Below are 23,051 nucleotides of genomic sequence, written 5' to 3' on the forward strand. Positions count from 1 at the left end.
GGGAAAACAACAGAGGGAAGGATTGGGGAGAGAGACAAAGGGAAAACAACAGAGGGAAGGATTGGGGAGAGAGAGAAAGAGGGAAACCAACAGAGGGAAGGATTGGGGAGAGAGAGGGAAAACAATAGAGGGAAGGATTGGGGGGAGAGAGAGGGAAAACAATAGAGGGAAGGATTGGGGAGAGAGAGAAAGAGGGAAACCAACAGAGGGAAGGATTGGGGAAAGAGGGAAACCAACAGAGGGAAGGATTGGGGAGAGAGGGAAAGAGGGAAACCAACAGAGGGAAGGATTGGGGAAAGAGAGAAAGAGGGAAAACAACAGAGGGAAGGATTTGGGAGAGAGAGGGAAAACAACAGAGGGAAGGATTGGGGAGAGAGAGGGAAAACAACAGAGGGAAGGATTGGGGAGGGAGAGAAAGAGGGAAAACAACAGGGAAGGATTGGGGAGAGAGAGGGAAAACAGATGGAAGGATGGGGATAGAGAGAGAGGGAAAACAGGGAAGGATTGGGGAGAGAGAGAAAGGGAAAACAACAGAGGGAAGGATTGGGGAGAGAGGGGAAAACAGATGGAAGGATGGGGAGAGAGGGAAAAACAGATGGAAGGATTGGGGAGAGAGGGAAAAACAGATGGAAGGATTGGGGAGAGAGAGGGGGAAAACAGATGGAAGGCTGGGGAGAGAGAGAGGGAAGATGCTGGATGGAAGAATGCAGAAAGAAATAGGGGAGACACTGGAAGGATGGGGAGAGAAAGCAGAACTGCTGGATGGAAAAGGGGAATTGAGAAAGACTGGCGAATAAGAGGAAGGGGCATGGGGAGAACAAGGGTGAGGAAAAGATGAAAAGCCACAGGTAGATGAAGGAAATTAAAGAATGGATAGTAAGAATGAATTAAATCTGGACAGAGAGAGAGCCTGAAAAATATTGAAGAAAGCAAAGAAAAAGGAGACAAAAATGACAAATGGCACAGAAGAGTTAAGCGAAAAGAAAAGAAAGCAGAATCACAGACTGGGACCAATATGGAAAGAAAAACAGTCACCAGACAAAGGTAGAAAAAAATCATTTTATTTTCATTTTAGTGTTTGTAATTATGTCCAATTTGAGAATTTACATTGGCTGTCTTATTTTGCACTGGGTATACTGGAGCTGTAAGAGTTTACAGAGATTATTTATAATGAAAAAAATCACGTTATTTTTTCTCCTATAGTACTATAATATTTTCAATGATGTCTGTTTATATGCGCCATGGCTGGTATAGGGGGTGTGGTTAATGTGGGTGTGGCTATCAGGGGTGGAGCCATATGTGGTGACCCCGCCCATAATGAGTACCGGCACCTTTTTTTCTACAAAAAAAGCACTGTATAAATATCATGAAATAAAAAATTACATATCTACATATAGGAAGCCCCTTATTTCTGGTAATCTTTTGCTATTGTTTCGGGGAAGCGAAAATGGTGGCAATCTCCACCTACTGGCTTCAGCCCATATAATGGGCTAGATAGGGTCATACCTACTGTCTAACATCCTTGACTTGCTATCCAGCAAAGTCCCTTTCTGTGAATTTTGCTTGTAGAGCCTTCCCTATCTGTTTTAGAGCTCAGCCCAGAAAAAAGGGGTATCAGGGGAAGATAAGGCAGGCTTGGCTTCTGCTGGACCAAAGGCTAGTTTTTGCCAAAAGCTGAATGGGGCCAGTGCAAATAAAGTAGGGTGCATGCCAAGTATACTTCGTAAAAACACGGTTTCTGTGCACAACTTTAAGGAGGCAAGCGAAGCGAATGCGGAGCAGCCGGACATAACATGGCGGCTGCCGCATGCTTGCCCCCTGGTCCGAATCGCCCCCCGCTTCCGGCTTCCCCGCCATCCCAGGTGACGTAGCGGGGTCACAGCGGGTGGGCTCCAGACATAGGTTAAAAGACTGCCGAGGGGGCCTGAGCGGGTCTTTTGAAGCAGGCGGTACACAAGTTTTTCTTTTTGTTCGGTACATGGGCGTACAGCATCTTTGTTCTTTGTTTCCCCACGTGCAGTGAAGGCACCGGGAGTGAGACCAGCAGACTACGATCGCAGCAGCTCAGCAAGTAAAGAATTTTACTTTCGTTTTCAGCTGAGCCCCGTGGCAGATCGGCAGGAAAAAGGTTTTCTTTCCTTGCAGCTCAGCAAGTAAAAAATTTTACTTTCGTTTTCAGCTGAGCCCCGTGGCAGATTGGCAGGAAAAAGGTTTTCTTTTCCTTGCAGCTCAGCAAGTAAAGAATTTTACTTTCGTTTTCAACTGAGCCCCGTGGCAGGTCGGCAAGTAAGAGGTTTTCTTTTCCTTTTGAGTGTCTGGCTTTTTGCGCCCGTGCTAGACCTTAGACTCGCGTTTTTTGTTTAGTTTTGTTTTGTTCGAGTGTTTAGTCGACGGGCATTGCGCATTGCTGTTGGACTTTCTTTAGAGGAGCCCTCAGACTTTTCTGGACTTTCTTTAGAGGAGCCCTCAGACTTTTCATTGCACCATGCCTCGACGTGTGCAAGCTACTCAGCCACCCCCAAGTCGGGCAGAGGAGGGACTACCCGAGGCAGCAGTCACATCTCCCCGCATATCAACGAGACGCCGGAGGCACCCGGAGAGATACATTGATTTAGCTGACCTGCCCCTGCCACGTGCATCCGCGCCTGCTTTGCCACTACAACCTGCGGAGCTATCCTTCCCAGAACTGCCTGACCTGCACAGCACGGACAATGCTGCTTCAGCCTTGACATCTCCAGGCAGACGGGGGGGGGGGGGGGGGGGGGGGGACACGGCGCAGAAGATGGTCCTTCTCCAACAGCAGTTCAGATGGGTCTCGGCGTACCGATCAGCATCCCCAAGTTCAGACCCCCCGCCTGCTTCAGGGTGCAAGATCCAGCAGATCCAGGAGCAACACAGGGAATCACAGATCAGCCGAGCGGCCCAGGAGCCAACGATCCCGCTCCCGTCCTAGACGGAGTAGATCACCGTCGTACTGCAGGCTCCGACACCACTGTGGATACCACCCAGCTTCACGCCTGTCACGGGGACGACCATTGCAGGTCACCTCCTGCTTGCTTTGCCCCCTGTGGACATGCACCTCATCGCGGACTCCCAACGACAGCTACCCAGTCTGAGGGAGACAAGGTGGCACATGGACCTACAGCTTCACCCCACTGCAGACCCATGACTGATGACGCCCGTATGGTACGACACGACCCCCGGCGCACACCGGGCCGCGAGGCGGTGCAGGAAGTAGCGGGGACATCAAGCAGCCACCAGATGGCCCCCGGAGTGACTCCCAGGGGCCGCACCCTATCTGATGGAGACAGCAACCTCCACTTAGCAACACGGAAGCACCGGGAGGTCAAACGGAGGAAGAAAGGTAAGAAACGTAGGCGATCTGGTCGCTCCAGTTCCACATCGTCTTCTGACTCCTCCTCCTCTTCTTCCTCGTTTTCTTCATCTTCTTCCTCTGTCTCCCCTACCGGAGACACTAACGCGCTCACCCACGGTGTCCCCACAGAGCGGCTATGGCAGAGAGTTCCCAAGTCCCTTCGAAAAAAGGTCATGCGTCGGAGGTATTTCGACATTTTCAAGCTGGTAGAGGACGGACGCAGGCGACATGCGAAGAAGCGAGCAAAAAGGGGCGACCTGTTACCAGACCACACCAGAGAGCTCCCACGGAACCTTGCGTGCTGTGTAATATCCTATGCACGCATGATGAGCATCGTATACAGGAAGCAGCGTGATCAAATGGACCCCATGCTCTGTTACCTAGAAACAGTTTTAATCATCTACCGTGAACACGAGGGTTATGCCTGGTTAGCATATGACGAGCACTTTAGGGACAAGATGGAGGCAAACCCTAGGAAGGCTTGGGATAGACGACGGCGGCTTGTGGCTGCGGAATGTCCTCACACGACCCCACAACGCACCGAGGCATGCCCCCCAGCACAAAGCACCCATGGCAGGGAACAGGCATGGGAGGCCTACCACGCTTTCTCGAGAGGTCTGTTGGAAGTACACAAAGGCACCTGCAACATTCACGACTGCAAATTCAAGCACCTGTGTGCCACATGCGGAGCCCCGCACCCCCTTGCCGTTTGCCCAAGAAAACCAACACAAAGGCAAGGAGGCCAGCAAAAACCTTGAGCTATTCACCAGGGCCCCCACCCCCACCAGGCTGAATGCCATGATGCCTTGATTGGAGAGGTACCCCAAGCGGCAGGCCGCAACATTACTTTTGCAGATTTTATAGACCAATTCCCTCTTCTAACACTGCTGTAGAGAGTAAGATAGTTATCAAGACTTCATTTTTATGTCCAGGTGCAACCACCTCCCGGCCACGACCAAAAATGAGAAAAATCCCTTTGGTAAGCATACTTAACAGCAGCATCCCAAGACATTTGAACATTTGTTGGTCCCCGGGATTGGCTGGTAACTAAGAAGAGTTTCTTTCCGATCACTGCACAGGGGGGAATTTTAAACCTCGGGTTCGGTCTACTTATTCGTTTACAAGATTTCAAAATGTTAATCTAAGAATGTGGAGAATATGAAACAAAAACGAACCCCCACCCCCTCCAAAACTAAGTAAGACACTTTTTTTTATCAGGTTCACTAAAAACAAAATGGATACCAAACGTGAACTCAAACCACGGTTTCGAGCCGTGTTCTACGAAGGCGGCCATTTTCTAGCAAGAGAAAGAGATGCGCCTCTATGTAAAGCACCAATCACGCCACAGGGCGGGCTTTTCATTCCTTCATTAACGGTTCTCGGAGCCTATCAGCAGCCATGGAGCAACCATAAAAGAGCAGAACGGGGCGTTGATTGGTATCTTTTCTGTTCTGGCGCTTTACCCAGTGGTATCTTTTGAAAGCAGAAGAGAACTAAGAAGAGCTTGTGGCCAGCATGGCCCGTACTAAGCAGACTGCCCGTAAGTCTACTGGAGGAAAAGCTCCTCGTAAGCAGTTGGCGACCAAGGCCGCTCGTAAAAGCGCCCCAGCCACAGGCGGTGTGAAGAAGCCTCATCGCTATCGACCGGGTACTGTAGCGCTGCGGGAAATCCGCCGCTACCAAAAGTCTACTGAGTTACTTATTCGCAAGCTGCCCTTCCAACGCCTGGTGCGAGAGATCGCGCAAGATTTCAAGACCGACTTGCGCTTCCAGAGCTCGGCTGTCATGGCCCTGCAGGAGGCTAGCGAGGCTTACCTGGTGGGGCTCTTCGAGGATACCAATCTGTGCGCTATCCACGCCAAGAGAGTCACCATCATGCCCAAAGATATCCAGCTGGCCATTCGTGGCGAGAGGGCTTAAAAAGCATTATGCTCCAGCTACACAACCAAAATTCTCTTTTAAGAGCCACCACATCCCTACACAAAAAGAGCTGACGAGTCAGTCTGCTCTATGGTTACTACTTAGCTCCCGATTTCCAGGCTGTTGAAGGCTTAAGGATTGTAGGCAGCATCTTGCAATCTCTCTTCACCGCTCTCTTCCCCCACCCCCTCCCAACTACAGTATTGAACAAGCCCTGCTCCCTCCCTTGGCCTCTTCTCGTCTACTGAATCGTGGTAACGCCCCCCCCCCCCCCCCCCAAACCGCTGTTTAGGCTGCATTATTGAAACACCCGTGTTCCCTTGCTCTATTCTCGTCTGCTGAATTGTAGCAATGGGGATTTTTTTTTTTGCGCCCAGAAAAGGCCAAAGGAGTGCAACTTTTATTCAGAGCGTACCTGCTTCTGCTGAATTAAACCAACTTGCTGGCGGCTACGCCTATCCTTTGGTGAAGCTCTGGCTTCTATAATACATAACTGCAGAAGCAGGCTTTTCCATGTCATTTAATAAGAACCAAACTCATCTTACTCTTTCTTTGATCTGTGTGGTAGTGGCTCTGAAAAGAGCCTTTGGGTTTATATGAGAATGAACAAATTTTGAAAGCTTCACTTTTTCTTAGGCGCCCCCTTTCCGGCCTTTTGGCTTTGGGTTTCGCAGCCTTTGCTGGACTTTTTTCACCTTCGGTTTCACTGCTTTAGCCGGGCTTTTAGCTACTTTCTTGGCTTTAAACCGCTTTGGGCTTTTTGGGGCTCTTGGCTACTTTCTTGGTAGCGGCTGCTGACGGTTTCTTGGCTCTCTTCGGACTCTTTTTCACTCCCGCCGATGCCGCCTTTTCGGCTTCTTCACGGCCGGTTTCTTGCTTTTGGGAGCGCTCTTCTTCTTGCTCTCCGGCTGCTTCTTGTTCAGTTTGAAGGAGCCCGAAGCTCCGCTGCCCTTGGTCTGCAGGAGGCTGCCCTTGCTCACCAGGCTCTTGACCGCCAGCTTCAAGCGACTATTGTTCTTCTCCACGTCGTAGCCCGACGCCGCCAGAGCCTTCTTCAGGGCAGCCAGGGACATGCCACTGCGCTCCTTTGAAGCTGACACGGCCTTCAACGATCAGCTCTGAGACGCTGGGGCCCGATGATGACTTGCGCGCTTTCGCCGCTCCAGTCGGCTTCTTCGCCTTTTTCTTGGCCGCGCCTGGAGGAGCCGCCGTTGGTGGTGCAGCCGCTGGAGCCGTTTCTGCCATTCTTCTCCCTTTTTAACAACAAAGGAGTCAGTCGGACTTCTAGTGCAGAGAAAAAGCAAATTACTAAAGCTCCGCGTTTCCTTCACTTCACTTGCTGAACTAGAACCGCCCCGGCCCGCTCTTCCTCTTATTTATAGTAGCAGCCGCCCTCTGATTGGCTGCCCACTCAATGCCTGCTTTCTACAGACTCTAGTCTACGGCTCTTCTAGCCCTGTGTTTCTTCAGCACCCGAAATTATGTTTTTATGACAAAATGACTTTCATTTCCACAAACATTCTCATTCGGATCTCAAAGAAGAGTTTACAGTGTGGAGAAACCGTGGTTTGTGATCTAGATGTGGGCTAATAAAGTTGAAAAGAGCGCACGAACTGCTTCCTTCAGTCTTCTTCAGCTCCCAAAGCCATAAAACAAACATTTTGATTTGTGAAAATTAAAGCGATCTCTGGCTCTACATTTATATAAACTCTCTGGAACAATTTTTTAAAAAGGTGTAAAATGACACTGTTCCTCATCGGCTCTTCCCTAGGAAAATTCTCATTAAAAAAACCTGATCTAACTAAGAGAACTAGCACATACTATTCTGCACTATCCTGGCATTGAACCTATTAAACGTTTGTTGTCTTAATAATCAAAATCCTAGTTTAGGTGCTCAAGTGTTGCCTGGGGTGCATTTATAGAAAATAATGTACAAGTTAATACTTGCTAAAGCAAAACATAAAACAAGGAAAGAAAACAATCTCCACAAGAAAAAAATGTATCAAATCCTTTCAGACCATAAAAAGGAAAGGGGAGTAACAAATTGATAAGGAGATTATATATGTAACTTTCTAAATAACACCAAAAGGCCTTAGCGAGAATTAACTCTCCTGTTGTGATTTAATTTAAGTCCAGTATGGTTCTTTATTGCTCTGGCAGAAAATACATATATTTTGCACCCAGGTATTTTATCATACATTAACAAGGATATGCCAGCAAAAATGACACCCCCCACCAGCGCCACCAAGGATAGCATTTCTCATCTTAACGCCAGAAAAGCCTTAACAGGGGATGCCAGGCATCTCCTATACCTGAAAATAATTAAACCACTGTAATTGGCTAGAAAACTTCATTAACTTTAACAAGCAGCCCTCAGGGTAGCAATCCACATTTGCATGACCTGCACGATGAAGGTAGCTCTGTGCATCGGGAGCCCTTGGGGCTTCTTAAGCAAGAATGAGCAAGCATTAATAGAAATGTGAGAAAGGGTAGCAGCTGAGTCATAAAAGGGGGAAGGAATATGGTATAGTATAGCCAATGATTTGTCAACCGTATGCATGCAAATCACACAGCAGGCACCGGGTAATCCAGCCTCTGCCGCAGCACTTGAGTGGAGACATGCGCGTGTTATAAAGTGAACAGTATCACAAAGAGCATCAGTGGGATATGAAGCCGCCACCTTTGTACTGCAAGACTTGTGCTCTAAACCAAAGATCACAAGGAGCAGCAGTGCGCTATGAACCCGCTACCTCTGAATTGCAAGACCGGTGCTCCAACCAAAGGTCACAAGGAGCAGCATGCGCTGTGAACCCCGCTACCTCTGAATTGCAAGACCATTGCTCCAACCAAAGGGGACAGGAAGGAATACGGGTATAGCACGATTTGTCAACTGTATGCCTGTAAACCCACAGAAAGCAACCGGGTCACAGCAAGCCTCGGCGTAGCACTTGAGGCGGAACATGAGAGTGTTATAAAGTGTACGATATGAAAGGACCCCTGCTAGAGATACACCTGTAAATTGGCCCAGATGTAGAGGTGGCTGAAGCAATAGGGAGGGGCTGCATGGGAAAATTTTCTGGCATGCAGGAGAATTGCTCCCATGTTCCCATACCAGGCCGAAAGCATGGTGACCCTGGAGAATACGTGGCAACGGAACATTTATCCAAGTACAGGAATTTATCCAAGTTGGTAATCAATACAGTTAACTTTGACGCCCCAACCAGACCCCGAGGCACTGAATTTATTGTGCCCATCTGGTGAGGAGCCGGCAGGTCGACAGACCTAAGGGGCAGGGCCTAATGGCGCCGCATCTAACAAGAGCTCCTGAGCCTTGGGTGGTCACGGTCCTCACCGCGTCTTGGGGACCGCGAGCAAAGAGGGGCGGAAGAGGCAAGGCGGGCCGTCCTGGACCCTCCCCAAGCACGCGCAGGAGGTGAAGGCACCGGAAAAACAAAACGCAACTTCACTGGAAAGAGCAGGGGGATGAAAGCGCGAACTGAAGCAACTACTACTACTATTTAGCATTTCTATAGCGCTACAAGGCGTACGCAGCGCTGCACAAACATAGAAGAAAGACAGTCCCTGCTCCACCTCACGGTCTGCCACACACGAGGTGGCCCCCCCGGCCAGGCCCTGACGGTGGACAAAGCGCGCGGCCGGCCTGTGGCACGAGCAGGACGGGGCATGCTGGCCCCAGAGCCAGGTAGGATCGAGGGGCATGCTAGATGGCTGAAAAGGAGGGCTGCAAGGGGAGACCGCTAAAATGCACGACTCGAGACAAATCCACAAAGAAACAGCAAATGGCCGCAATGTACAAAAGCATTAGTGGGATTTGAGCTCACCACCTGAAAACGGGCAAAAGACCGCCTGCGGAAACGGGTTGTCGACATACGCGCCCGCGAAGCCGGCCAAAGTGGACGGCATTGGGGAAAACGCCAAATGGCCAACCATGCGAAGAAACCGGCCAGTATAAGGCGGCTGCGAAACCAGCTGAGCAGAATGGGTGATCGCAACCCTCTTAACCAACATCTGACCTGATCCAATGCTGACCTGATCACGCGGCCAACGGAGAGCGCAGTGGTGGACACAGCCCGTGACCCACAACCATGTGGCAGGCCAGAAAAAGACCCGACCGCATGGCTGCAGGCAAGGAGCTTGCGGAGCCAGCTGTAGCCGCTGCAAATAAGTGCCCACAACCACGTTGCGGTCTCACGGGACTCCGGTTTTGGGGTGCGGGAGAACTGCGAGCAAATACAACAGGGCCGGATCACCCTGAAGGCTGACTTCGAACCTGCCACCTGAATCCGGCGCTGTTCAGCCCCGACCCAGTGTCCGGTTACCAGAGGATTAGCAGCACTCACCTGCAGCGACCCAGGCACCGACAACCACGTGAAAGATCTAGTGAAAAGCACGGATCGGTTGAGAGGCATCGGAAGAGCCAGACTAGGCCGACCACACGACACGAGTCACATCTACCCGGTAGGGTCTATTCCTAAAGGAGGCACTCGTGCGATTCGAGAGTCCAGCCGGAGGACTGAAAGGTCCAAAAGCCATGCGATCTGACCGGACTTTTCAGGTCAGCTAAAAATTGGGGCTGAAAATTCCCGCACCGCTAACCCGCCGACCAGAGACTCCCATTGTCTCGTTGGCGACCCTTAAGCAGTGCGAGAGGGCGTCCCCTGAAGCCCTGCCCCCTTCCAGCCACCCAGCCAATGACGGTGAGGTTCTCCCCTACGTCATTCAGAGGGAAGCCGGAAGGGAAGGGTTGCTCGGTTCGGGGAGCTGCTGCGTGGCAGCCGCCATGTTATTGGCGGCTGCTCGGCATACTCCTCGCCGGCTTTCTTTACTGACTGTGTTATAAGAAATGATTTACTTGGGGAAAAGAGCACTAGAGCACTCGCTACTGGTTTATAATTTAAGAGCAGGTGCTGTATTTATAAGTTTTAGGATATTAATTTTACTCCACCAATCACCAAAGGTGATAATTGCAATAAATTAGAATAAATTAAGTATATATAAAAGATACCATATACTCAGAACACAAAGAGACATATTTTTAGCTTCAAAAGGTTGATTTAATATACATTGGCACACGAGAGGTAGGTTTTTTAAAGAGATCTTTACAGATAATCCTGTGCTTAAGTAAGGTAAAGTAGAGTAGCAGGTCTAGATCAAAGTTATAACTTACAAAGCAGTCTGTTGCAAGCATTTTGTGGTCCATTGAGAGCCATGAGCAGGTGGACTGCAGATCAGGAGCAAGGCATCTGGATTGGTGCTGAAGAGAGAATCTCCTGGAGGGAGAGTCTTGAAGAGAGAAGAGAGTCTCCTTCTATGGGGAAACAGCTTGTCCTTTATACTCTTATTTTGCAGGGAAGCAGGCCATGTTGCATCTGGTTTCCTGGTTTCCACACGACCCTTGGCATTTGCAAAGCATTGTGGTATCTTGGTCTCATGTCTTATGACATCACAAGACTTGCTGTCTGGATTTTACTGACAAATGGTTTAGTGGAGTGCAGGGTTTGCCCCTGCTTGAACTCTGTGATAGATATTCTGATAAGATTTGTCTGGGGGCGGCCAGCAGGTGTACTTTGTTTTTAGTACTGTATTTCATACCTTTCCCACCTGCTTGGCTCCTTGCCTCTACTGGATACCTTTTATTTTGTTGTGTTGAGTCAGGCCAGGCTTTTTTGATCAGAGAAGAGAGTCAATTTAGCCTTGAGGCAGTCTCTTACTTGAGGAGTCTTTTGTTAAGGGGAAGTGAGGTCAGTAGTACTTTGTCTTTTAAATGTCTTTTAAATATTCCCCAAAGGGAGAGGGAAGAGGGCTTTTGGAATGAAAGCCAGTTCTGCTGCAGTGTCAAATATATATTTTTTAAAAGCTGCACAAATATATTGGTGTATAGTATAGGTATCTGATCCACACAAACATCATGCTACACATTTAATTCTGATGATTGGCTTTACCATAACAACTGGACCAGGGAAAATCCACAGTGCCAGGAATAGCATCATAGAATGTTGCATGTCTGGAAGCTGGCCAGGTGCCCTTGGAGGGACTGGTCACAGTCGTGGACAGGATGCTGGGCTCGATGCCCCCCTTGGTCTTTCCATTTTGGCATTACTTATGTACTTATGACTGTCTACCAACCACTATTTATATTGCAGGGTGAAATGTTGGACACTCGGAAACACATGGTGGGAATTGGCCGCCGTCATAGACAGGATGCTGGGCTCGATGGCCCCTTGGTCTTGTACCAGTCAGTGTGGCATTACTTATGTACTTACAACTATCTACCAACCACTATTTTATTTGCAGGGTGAGATGTTGGACACGCAGCAACACATGGCGGGATTGGCCGCCGTAGTGGAAAGGGTGCTGGACTCGATGGCCCCTCGGTCTTTCCCAGTGTAGCAGTACTTATGTACTTATGATTATCTACCAACCACTATTTTACATTGCAGGGATAGATGTTGGACACTCAGTAACACATGGTGGGATTGGCCGCCAGTTGTGGCCAGGATGCTGGTACTTATGACTGTCTACCAACCACTACTTTATATTGCAGGGTGAGAAGTTGGACACGCGGCAAAAATTGGGCGGCTCTCGGACCGTACGGCGTAAACTCGGCCTGAACACTGAAGGCGAAGGAGTAAGAACACACGAGACGGGAGTCAGAGGGACATAATGGGCCCAGGGCTATCCCCGTATCCCAGTAATCCAACGCCGGCAGGCCCAGAAAGAAAGTGAATCGGAAAATCGGCATGTGACGCACGATCGGGCAGAAGAGATCTGCCCAGGGTTCTTTCAAAGAGATGGGCCCATCTTATCTGCCAGTCGGAATGACCTGTTGCAGAATGTGCTAGACCCTGTTAATTGGCACAACTGGCCGCAGCGGTGGTGGGGGGGCCCGGGGCAAGCTGTGCTACCCCGGGCTGGTGGCGGGGTACCCAAGCCTGATGGTATAAGCTAGGCAGCTGGGGTAGCAGCGCTTACGGTTGAGCTCCCTTGCTGTGCGGCGGGGAGCTCTGTTTACGATTGGTCAGTCTTGCTATGACGGCGGACTGGGTTTGGATAATGAGCCAGAGGCTGGATCGGCTTGGGTATACCCATGGTTATGATGTTTTGTATATAAATAAAGCTGCGGCCGAGTTGTGCCATGTTAAATAAATAGGTTACAATTGTGTCATAGCAAAGTGATACAGAAGGAATGTCCAGGGATATTCCCAGTGGTGTGATACGGTGAGGTAGCTGAGATAAGAATGCCTGGGGCGAGTCTTTATTCCCTACACAGTGATACACTGAGATAGGTTGGAAATGCCAGAGGGTGAAGGGTTGGCGGTTTTTTTCGCCACTATAGCATTTTCACAGGACTCCGGAGTCCCAACGTGGGGGGGTACTTTTCGATCGAGAGTTTTCCTGAGGGTGATTTATCTGGATTAAGTTAAGTATATGCAGAGGGTTTTCCTCAACACTGTTTAAAATCTACTTAATCTATTTAAAGCTGTATGACAATTGAACTTCAGGTGCCCTTCCCATTAGGGGGCTCATCTAGATAGTCCTTTACTGACTTAGGTCAGTTTTTTAGTGGTAGTTTGGTTTGTGGTGTCCGTTTGAATTTATAATTACAATATAGTTTGAGAGAGGTAGTGAGTTTTTTATCCCATACGGTTTTCTCATGTAGCATGAGTTTTTGCGTTGGGGTTTTTTTCTCTTTCCTCTCTCAAACAGAACCTATGATATTATCCTACTCCTATTTATGCAAGTGATTGTGAATACTTTTGTATGGTTCCTTGCTAGGATTTGAGGTTCCTTTTGTTAAAACTTAATTGTTTCAAGGGGTGAATTAATTTGTTTTTTCACCAATTTGAAGGGACACCTCCATACTATCGCTATATATTATAGTCAAACTCCTCTTATTAGGTTGATATGTTAAATAAATACCATGTGTCATGTCATTATTGTATGATTATTGTTATATCAAAGAACCTATAGGCCCGAGGGGTCTCGGCTGCCTATGTTATGGGGAACTGGATCCTGAAACAAAGGCGGGACTGCTGAATCCTCCCCTCCCCCACAATTCGTTCCTCCCACTCGGTGTTCATTCTTCAACTTCTTCAAGGTTTCATGTGAGAGGAAGAGAAATGAACCAAGCTGATCCTATGCCGTATGTATATTTTATGTGTACATACGTTCACATAAAATGTTGCTATATTCGAAGCCTCGTGAAGGATATTTAAATGGAATATGAGGATGAGTAGGGACATATAAAGTACCATCCGTGGGAATGAGGGGAAGCTGAACCAGAGCTGGATCATACCTGCTCCTCGGAGGCATGCTGATTGCCCACCTTCACACTCTAGAGTCGAAGGCTGGCTAATGTTGCAACTTTGGGAGGAGGGGTACCCAAGCTAGAAGCACCTTCAAAGGAGGCCCTTTGAAGTAGGCCTTAACATTCACCAGATGGTCAGTGTTAGATCTATGCTCTCAAGTGCAGACCTGGGGGTTCAGGTTTCTTTATTTGCCCTTGCGACCAGGCAAGGTATTTTGGCTAATCCGTGATTAATGTTTTATTGCTCGGAGAAGATACTGTAACCACCTTTGAAGAGAAGCTGCAGCTTTGTGTTTTATACCAATAAATGCTTGTTAAAGTTAATGAAGTTTTCTAGCCAATTACAGTGGTTTAATTATTTTCAGGTATAGGAGATGCCTGGCATCCCCTGTTAAGGCTTTTCTGGCCTTAAGATGAGAAATGCTATCCTTGGTGGCGCTGGTGGGGGGGTGTCATTTTTGCTGGCATATCCTTGTTTATGTATGATAAAATACCTGGGTGCAAATATATGTATTTTCTGCCAGAGCAATAAAGAACCATACTGGACTTAAATTAGATCACAACAGGAGAGTTAATTCTCGCTAAGGCCTTTTGGTGTTATTTGGAAAGTTACATATATCCTTATCACTTTGTTACTCCCCTTTCCTTTTTATGGTCTGAAAGGACTTGATACATTTTTTTTTGTGGAGATTGTTTTCTTTCCTTGTTTTATGTTTTGCTTTAGCAAGAGTTAACTTGTACATTATTCTTTATGAATGCACCCCAGGCAACACTTGAGCACCTAAACTAGGGTTTTGATTATTAAGAGGGGCATAATCGAAAGATCGTCCAAATACGAATTAGGACGTTCTTACGAAAGCGTCCAAAAATAGACATGTAAAACCGAAAAATAGTATGTGCATTTTCGATAAACGATTATCCCTGTAGCAAAACAATCAAATGAGGAGTGCATAAGCGTGACAAATTGGGCGCCCTAACACGGTCGATTATTGCAGGTGCAAACGACCAAATCAGAAAGTGTGTAAAAGAATGCACATAGGTGTACCGCAAGTACAGTACATGTTGTTCTGGCCATCTTACTGGAAAATGAGGAACGCGTATATGTGTCAACTACAGAAATATCATGCTGCTCCACCCATACTTTCATCATATGTGCCCATCTGCATGTCCGGATCTGCATGCACTGTACACCTACTGAACATGCAGCTATATGCATATTGTGTATATGTGAAAAGGGTCGGGTGGGGTGCGTCATACTCATCTATATAAGGCACGTTCCACACACATAACCAGGCATGTGCACGTCAAAGACATCTATGCTTACGAGGGCGTCCACATGCTGATAGGGGCCATATATGGAATGGTCATCCATATATGGAGCTGTGCATGAAACGACGTCCCTCACGCAAGGTCGTCTATATAAGGCACTTGTTTTCCAACACGTGGAAAAATGGCGCAGCGACGGGAGCCGAACTTCGGGCAGGAGAGCCTTTTGCTGGTGCGCCTGTGCCTAAGGCACCGGCACAGGCTCTTTGTACAACACCACCACCTGCCCCCCAGGCTCCAGGCCATGCGAGCCTGGTCCCGCATCAGGGACAGGCTGGAAAGGTAAGGTTATGGGCCAACCTCCCTCCTCTCCTGTACCTACACATATAACAGCTCCGTCATCAATGTTACCACCAGTAACTGGAGTGTCCATGCAAGGATAATGAGTAATATAGGAACATGCACAATCACTAATAAATTGTATGTTATTGAAACGACGACCATTCCCACATCCCTACAAGAATGTATTTCGTTAGTTATGTATGTCTTGCCTGTGAAGGCCACATTTTCCAACCCCTCATTGCAGCCTCTATGTGGCTTACAACGCATCCGAATAGTGGAAACATGAGACCAATGAAACGTATACCATACTTTATAACATGGTCATAGTAACATAGTAACATAGTAGATGACGGCAGAAAAACCTGCACGGTCCATCTAGTCTGCCCACGATAAACTCATGTGTATACCTTACCTTGATTTGTACCTGTCTTTTTCAGGGCACAGACCATATAAGTCTGTGCAGCAGTATTTCCCGCCTCCCAACCACCAGTCCCGCCTCCCATCACCGGCTCCGGCACAGACCCCGTATAAGTCTGCCCTCCCCCATCCTAGCCTCTCAACCACCAACCCCTCTTCCCCCCGCCACCCAATTTCAGCTAAGCTTCTGTGGATCCATTCCTTCTGCACAGGATTCCTTTATGCCTGACCCACGCATGCTTGAATTCCGTTACCGTTTTCATCTCCACCACCTCCCGCGGGAGGGCATTCCAAGCGTCCACCACCCTCTCCGTGAAGAAATACTTCCTGACATCTTTCCTGAGTCTGCCCCCCTTCAATCTCATTTCATGTCCTCTCGTACTACCGCCTTCCCCTCTCCGGAAAAGATTCGTTTGCGGATTAATACCTTTCAAATATTTGAACGTCTGTATCATATCACCCCTGTTCCTCCTTTCCTCCAGAGTATACATGTTCAGGTCAGCAAGTCTCTCTTCATACGTCTTGGAATGCAACTCCCATACCATCCTTGTAGCTTTTCTTTGTACCGCTTCCATTTTTTAACATCCTTCGCAAGGTATGGCCTCCAAAACTGAACACAATACTCCAGGTGGGGCCTCACCAACGTCTTATACAGGGGCATTAAAACCTCCTTTTTTCTGCTGGTCACACCTCTCTCTATACAGCCTAGCACCCTTCTCGCTACGGCCACTGCCTTGTTGCACTGTTTCATAGGCTTTAGGTCCTCAGATACTATCACCCCAAGATCCCTCTCCCCGTCCGTGACTATCAGGCTCTCCCCACCTAACACATACGCCTCCCTTGGATTTCTACTCCCTAAGTGCATCACTTTGCATTTCTTCGCATTGAATTTTAATTGCCAAACGTTAGACCATTGTTCCAGCTTCTTCAGATCTTTTTTCATGTTTCCACTCCCTCCGGGGTGTCCACTCTGTTGCAAATCTTGGTGTCATCCGCAAAAAGGCAAACTTTACCTTGTAACCCTTCGGCAATGTCACTCACAAATATATTGAACAGAATGGGCCCCAGCACCGATCCCTGAGGCACTCCACTACTCACCTTTCCCTCCTCCGAGCGAACTCCATTCACTACCACCCTCTGGCGTCTGCCCGTCAACCAGTTCCTAATCCAGTTCACCACTTCGGGTCCTATCTTCAGCCCTTCTAGTTTATTCAAGAGCCTCCTGTGGGGAACCGTGTCAAAAGCCTTGCTGAAATCTAAGTAGATGACGTCCATAGCACGTCCTTGATTTAATTCTCTCTCTCTCATCTCCGGTCACCCAGTCAAAGAATTCAATGAGATTCGTTTGGCATGACTTCCCTTTGGTGAAACCATGTGTCTCGGATCTTGCAACTTATTGGCTTCCAGGAAATTCACTATCCTTTCCTTCAGCATGGCTTCCATTACTTTTCCAATAACCGAAGTGAGGCTTACCGGCCTGTAGTTCCAGCTTCTTCCCCTATCCCCACTTTTGTGAAGAGGGACCACCTCCGCCATTCTCCAATCCCTCGGAACCTCTCCCGTCTCCAAGGATTTAGTAAACAACCTTTAAGAGGAACCCGCCAGAACCTCTCTGAGCTCCCTCAGTATTCTGGGGTGGATCCCTGTCCGGCCCATGGCTTTGTCCCCTTTAGCTTTCCAAGTTGTTCATATACACTCTCTTCCGTGAACGGTGCTCTATCCACTTTCGTTTTCAGGTGTACTTTTGCCAGTCCCTCTCGGTCCTTCCCCAGGATTTATCTTCAGTAAAACAGAACAAAAGTATCTATTTAGCAAATTGGCTTTTTCTTCATCATTTTCTACATAGCGTTTTGCTGTATCTTTTAGTCTCACAATCCCCTTTTTAGTCTTTCTCCTTTCACTAATATACCTGAGAAGTTTTTGTCTCCCCTCCGTACATTTCTAGCCATTTGTTCTTCCGCTTGCGCCTTCGCCAGACGTACCTCTCTCTTGGCTTCTTTCAGTTTCATCCAGTATTCCTCCCTGTTCCTCTACTTGAGATTTTTTTATTTCTGGAACGCTAACTCTTTAGCCTTTATTTTCTCAGCCACTTGCTTTGAAAACCATATCGGTTTCCTTTTTCTCTTGCTTTTATTTACCCTCCTTACATAAAGGTCTGTGGCCCTGTTTATTACTTCTTTTAGCCTGGACCACGGTCCTTCCACTTCTCTGATGTCCTCCCAGCCCATCAGCTCCTTCCTCAGGTATTCTTCCATTTTGTTAAAGTCAGCTCGCATTGAAATCCAGGACTTTGAGTTTGGAGGGGCCGCCATCCACATGAGCTGTTACATCAAAACAAACCGTTTGATGGTCACTGTTTCCCAGGTGTGCAGCCACTCGGACATTTGACACACTAGCCCCATTCGTGAGCACCAGATCCAACGTGGCTCCCTCCACTCGTGGGTTCCGTTCACCATTTGTCTGAGCAGAGCACTTTGGAAAGCATCCACAATCTCTCTACTTCTTTCCGATTTTGCAGACGGAACCTTCCAATCTACATCCGGCAGATTAAAATCTCCCAACAGCAGCACCTCTCTTTTCTTCCCCAACTTTTGAATATCAGCGATCAGATCTTATCTAGTTCTTCCAATTGTGTCGGGGGTCTATAGACAACACCCCACGTGGACCAAGGTTCTATCCTCTCTTTTAAGGTGATCCATATTGCTTCGTTCCTTTCCCCACTTCCCTGTCATTTCAGTTGCTGCGATATCATCTCTCACATACAGAGCTACTCCTCCACCTTTACGTCCCTCTCTATCCTTCCTAAAAAGATTATAGCCTGGTATGTTTACAGCCCATTCATGGGAACAATGGAGCCATGTCTCTGTGACTGCAACTATGTCCAAGTCAGTCTCCAACATCAGGGCTTGAAGGTCATGAATTTTATTGCTTAGACTGTGAGCATTTGTGGTCATTGCTTTCCAACTACATTTCCTAGTATGTGTTTTGGGTTAGTGATTTGTGAGTGTCTTTTGTCTTTGGGTACCTTCTCCACATAGAGGCTGCAAAGAGGGGTTGGAAAATGTGGCCTTCACAGGCAAGACATACATAACTAACGAAATACATTCTTGTAGGGATGTGGGAATGGTCGTCCTTTCAATAACATACATTTTATTAGTGAGTAATATAGGAACATGCACAATCACTAATAAATTGTATGTTATTGAAAGGACGACCATTCCCACATCCCTACAAGAATGTATTTCGTTAGTTATGTATGTCTTGCCTGTGAAGGCCACATTTTCCAACCCCTCTTTGCAGCCTCTATGTGGCTTACAACGCATCCGAATAGTGGAAACATGAGACCAATGAAACGTATACCATACTTTATAACATGGTCATAGTAACATAGTAGATGACGGCAGAAAAAAGACCTGCACGGTCCTCTATTCTGCCCACGATAAACTCATGTGTATACCTTACCTTGATTTGTACCTGTCTTTTTCAGGGCACAGACCATATAAGTCTGTGCAGCAGTATTTCCCGCCTCCCAACCACCAGTCCCGCCTCCCATCACCGGCTCATGATAACACATATAAAAGTAGTTTAACAGCATACATTATAATGTATACAAACGGTACTTTCTGGCCTCATGCCCACCTCTCTGGCATCATCTGCATAGGAACCAACTCGGTGGCTGCTGTGGGTGCTTGAACCACCCCCAATATAAAATAAATGCCTTGTATGTATGGAGGGAGTGGTAATCTCCACTGGGGGTTCCACCCCCCAAAATGGTAAAAAGGTGGCTCCTATGATTCAGTACCAATGGAGGTGGTCCCCCCCCCCCAACACTGTTGACCCTCTCTCTCTGGTATTTGAATAGCTAATGAATGTGTGCAGAGGACAAAAAGGACCATCCCCCCCTGACCCCCTGCTCTACAAACTTATATCTTACAGACGCTTTGGAGTGCACCGGGACCTGGAGTCCCTCAGGAGGCGGTTCCGCCGTGTGAGGCGTGAGAGGCCCAACCTCATCCGGGCGGTGCGAAGGCACCTCAGGGCTCGCCGTAAGTATTCAAAACAGGACACCTGTACAGATTTGTAAATACACTTCTTGAATAATGCGAATGTGTTGTACAATATCAATTCCCATGTGCCTAATAGCCAACTAGTAAGTATAACATATCTGTCCCAGATCAAGGATGCAGGTTGCAGGGGTTCTCCCATGAGTGTGGCTGCAACTTCCGACCATCCCCCCGAGATGAATGAGATGATATGCCTCACTTTACTATTCCCCTTTCTGTGGTGGCTGATTAGTGTGTCCTGGTAGACCTGCCTGAGGGCCCTACTTTTACTGCATGTCATGGCCTAACTCACATAAAAGTTTTGTGCTCAACACCCTTCCCACTGCCCCCCCCCCCCCAATAAATCCTACAACAACTGCTCATCAACCCCTCGTTGCATCTCACAGTGCAAACATGCTGGTCAGCAATGAATTTGGTAGGCAACATGTCCTGTGTGGTGTGTGTCAGAGGAGGTTCCAGGGTTCTTTGTCATGTCATCTGATGCAGCTCATTCCCCTGGGCATAGGCTATACGCCTTACCACACCCTGCCCCATCCCCTGCCTCAAGCCACCCAGCTACTGCACTATGCAAGCCATGTTGTATGCGCTGATCTCAATCACACTCCTTTTACATACACAGGGCTCCACCACCAGCAAGCCGAGCGGGCAGATGAGGAGGGCCACCACCTCCAGGAGGAGGAGGAGCAGGAGCAGGAAAGCCACGAGGAGGATGAGGAGGCGGCGGCGCCTGCACAGGAGGCGGAGGAGGAGGAGTCGTCGGGCTCGGAGGAGGGGGTCCTCATCATAGATGAGGACTATATGGAGGCCCCCTCCCCACCTGTACCACAGCAGAGCTCTCTCCCTCCCCTCGGCCATCCACATCCCCTGCGGCAGCACCATCACCTGCCTCACCGCCTTCCCCTGGGTCTGCTCCGTCCCCTGGGCCTGCTCCAAGCTCTGGGCCTGCCTCCAGCCCGTGGGCCACCTCCAGCAGCCCTAGGCACAGGTGCCATGATGCGCCTCCTGCAGCAGCTGGTAGATGGCCAGCAGCAGCTAGTAGTTGGCCAGCACCAGCTGCTGCTGGAGGTGAGAGCCCTACGGCAGGACAATGAGCAGTTCCAGGGCCCACTAAGGGTACTGCTGGGCCTGCTCATTGCCCTGCTACAGAGGGCCTTAGTCAGAGGGCATGCCCGCCCTTGACTTAAATTGGGGGGGGGGGGATTGTTGGGAGTGTGGGGAGTGGGTGGGGGAGGGAATTGTTGGGGTTCTGTGTGTGGGGGGCAGGGAATTGTTGGGGTTCTGTGTGTGGGGGGAATTGGGGTTGTGGGGAGTTGTGGGGGGGAGGAGGGCATTGTTGGGGGTTGTTTTGTAGGGGTGGGGGTGGGGGGGTAAAATAAATGTTTTTGTTACACTTTAACTATCAGGGTGTGTTTGTCTCCCTTGTGCATTACATATAAGCAAATGGTGCTGTTGAGTTGAGAGGAAGGAGGCAGCAATATGCATAGCATTAAATGTGCTGTGTGAATGAGAAAGTTGATGTATGTCTGAGAATGTTGGTCATACAGAAGGCCACCTGTTCATGCCAACCTGCATGGCCATATGTGCAGGGGGGTTGGGCCGGGGAGCCTGGATGGATATTTGTGTTCATGAATACAAATGGCCAGCCAGCCTCTCTCTCTCCCTCCCTCCACCATACTGACCCACAACACAGAGTGCCATCAATAAGAGATTAATAGTGTAGCACGTGTGATCTGCCAAGTAGACACTTCCACATAACCCCAGGTAGCACATACACAGTGTTTGCTGTCTGATGGTCACACATCCTTACCCACAAGCCACATTGGTGGGGGGGCCCAAGAAGGACCTACAAACAGCTGGCTCATATTTTCACATTCAATACATCAGCTATGGTATATAATGCTAAGGGGAAACAATGGGAAACCCAATAGATGGATGGTTACTTCATCACAGTTGCAATGTAATACTTGTGTTAGAGAAAGGCAGAAATAAAATGGTGCTCATTATTTGCAGGTGTGATCACATTTTCTCCAGTAGTAGATCAAGGTGTGTTACATTCAGGTATTCTGGGTTTGTGTTAAAGTTTGTCCCTGAAGTGACTTGCCTTAGGTGGGATTTGAACCAGCAACCTTATGATTATAAGGCTGGTGCTCTAACCACTAGGCCACAGCAGCCACCAGGCTTTAGCCACCTGCAGGTACTTTGGGTTGGGACCTGTACACACAACCCTCTCCCTCAACACCATGTCTTAAGGCCTCAGTGGCAGTACCTGTAGCCACCTTGAGCATTTTGTCCAGGCTACCGATTAAAAAAAATGTTCATGTTCCCTACTACCTATGGAGGAATTTAGGAAGGTGTTCCATAATGTCCTAAACACATCCATTGCATAAATCATTCTCCCCTCCCCCTCCTATGGACCTTGAGAATGGGTGGCCACGTCATAAATGGGGACTGGGGTATACCACATAAACAAGGAAGATGGAACCTACCGGGAACCAATACAGCAGTTCCAACAGCTGGCCCACACCACTGAGGACCTGCCAACCCCACAGTACAGTGCACAGGAACCTGGTGAAAAGAGAGCTACCTAAGATCTGACTCCAGACTACATACAGTGAATGCACACTCCTTGACTATGAGCACAAAGAGAAGAGGTGGCAGACAAATGAGAGCTTACCATGAACATCTGTTTCAAGACTGTGTAGTGCGCCTTTTATCTTCTGGAACATTAGCTGCACATCTCCCTGATTGAAATGACCCTTACCGAGGGGTGCTTGATTTGGGGCGAGTGTAGCAAATTCGTCGCCCCCATAGACTGCCTGCTACAACCAGGCAGAGAGAATGGGAGAAAGGAAGGGAGCATCAGGAGATGTGGAAAAGAGGAAACGGAAGGCATGGTGGCTGAGGGCCAGCAATAATCCCCCCCCCCCCCCTAAATACACAGGTGTACCCAAGCATACATTGCTAAACACAAACCTTAATATAAGTGAGGGTAAAACCCTGTAAATGATTATTACGAACAACCGGCAAGGTCTCAGTGCAGGAAATGGCAGGTTAAATGGCAATGAAGAAAGGGAAGGCAGGTGGAGACGCCCATACTTATCTACTCATAATCAAAATCATGTGCTCCTAATCGCTATCTCAGCTGGGCACGCTTAGGAATTATGTGTATAATTGAAAAACAAACGCCCATATCAGAAACGCCTATTCCCCTGTCTCAATGGGCGTTCTTGGCGACTATATAAACGCCCACTCCGTATTTTCGAAAACCCCATTGGTACAATGCCGCCGCGTCTGCCCCTGACCCGGAAGGGTAATTTTTCCGAAGGTGAGGTGGAGC

At 48.5% G+C, this 23,051-nt stretch overlaps 1 protein-coding gene and 1 pseudogene across 1 annotated transcript; one reads left to right on the forward strand and one right to left on the reverse strand.

Moving 5' to 3' along the window:
* Nucleotides 1–4,891: 4,891 nt before the first annotated feature.
* LOC115480956 (histone H3-like) lies at nucleotides 4,892–5,296 on the forward strand. The gene has a single exon (XM_030219941.1). The coding sequence runs from the start codon at nucleotides 4,892–4,894 to the stop codon at nucleotides 5,294–5,296; it is 405 nt and encodes a 134-aa protein (XP_030075801.1).
* A 632-nt stretch (nucleotides 5,297–5,928) lies between these two features.
* On the reverse strand, nucleotides 5,929–6,541 carry LOC115480957 (annotated as a pseudogene).
* Between the last annotated feature and the right edge of the window lie 16,510 nt (nucleotides 6,542–23,051).

Source organism: Microcaecilia unicolor, chromosome 11, assembly GCF_901765095.1.
Source record: "Microcaecilia unicolor chromosome 11, aMicUni1.1, whole genome shotgun sequence".
Lineage (NCBI taxonomy): Eukaryota > Metazoa > Chordata > Amphibia > Gymnophiona > Siphonopidae > Microcaecilia > Microcaecilia unicolor.

Excerpts from the sequence above, each read along its gene's own strand:
- LOC115480956 (XM_030219941.1), top strand. The coding sequence starts at position 4,892 with ATGGCCCGTACTAAGCAGACTGCCCGTAAGTCTACTGGAGGAAAAGCT.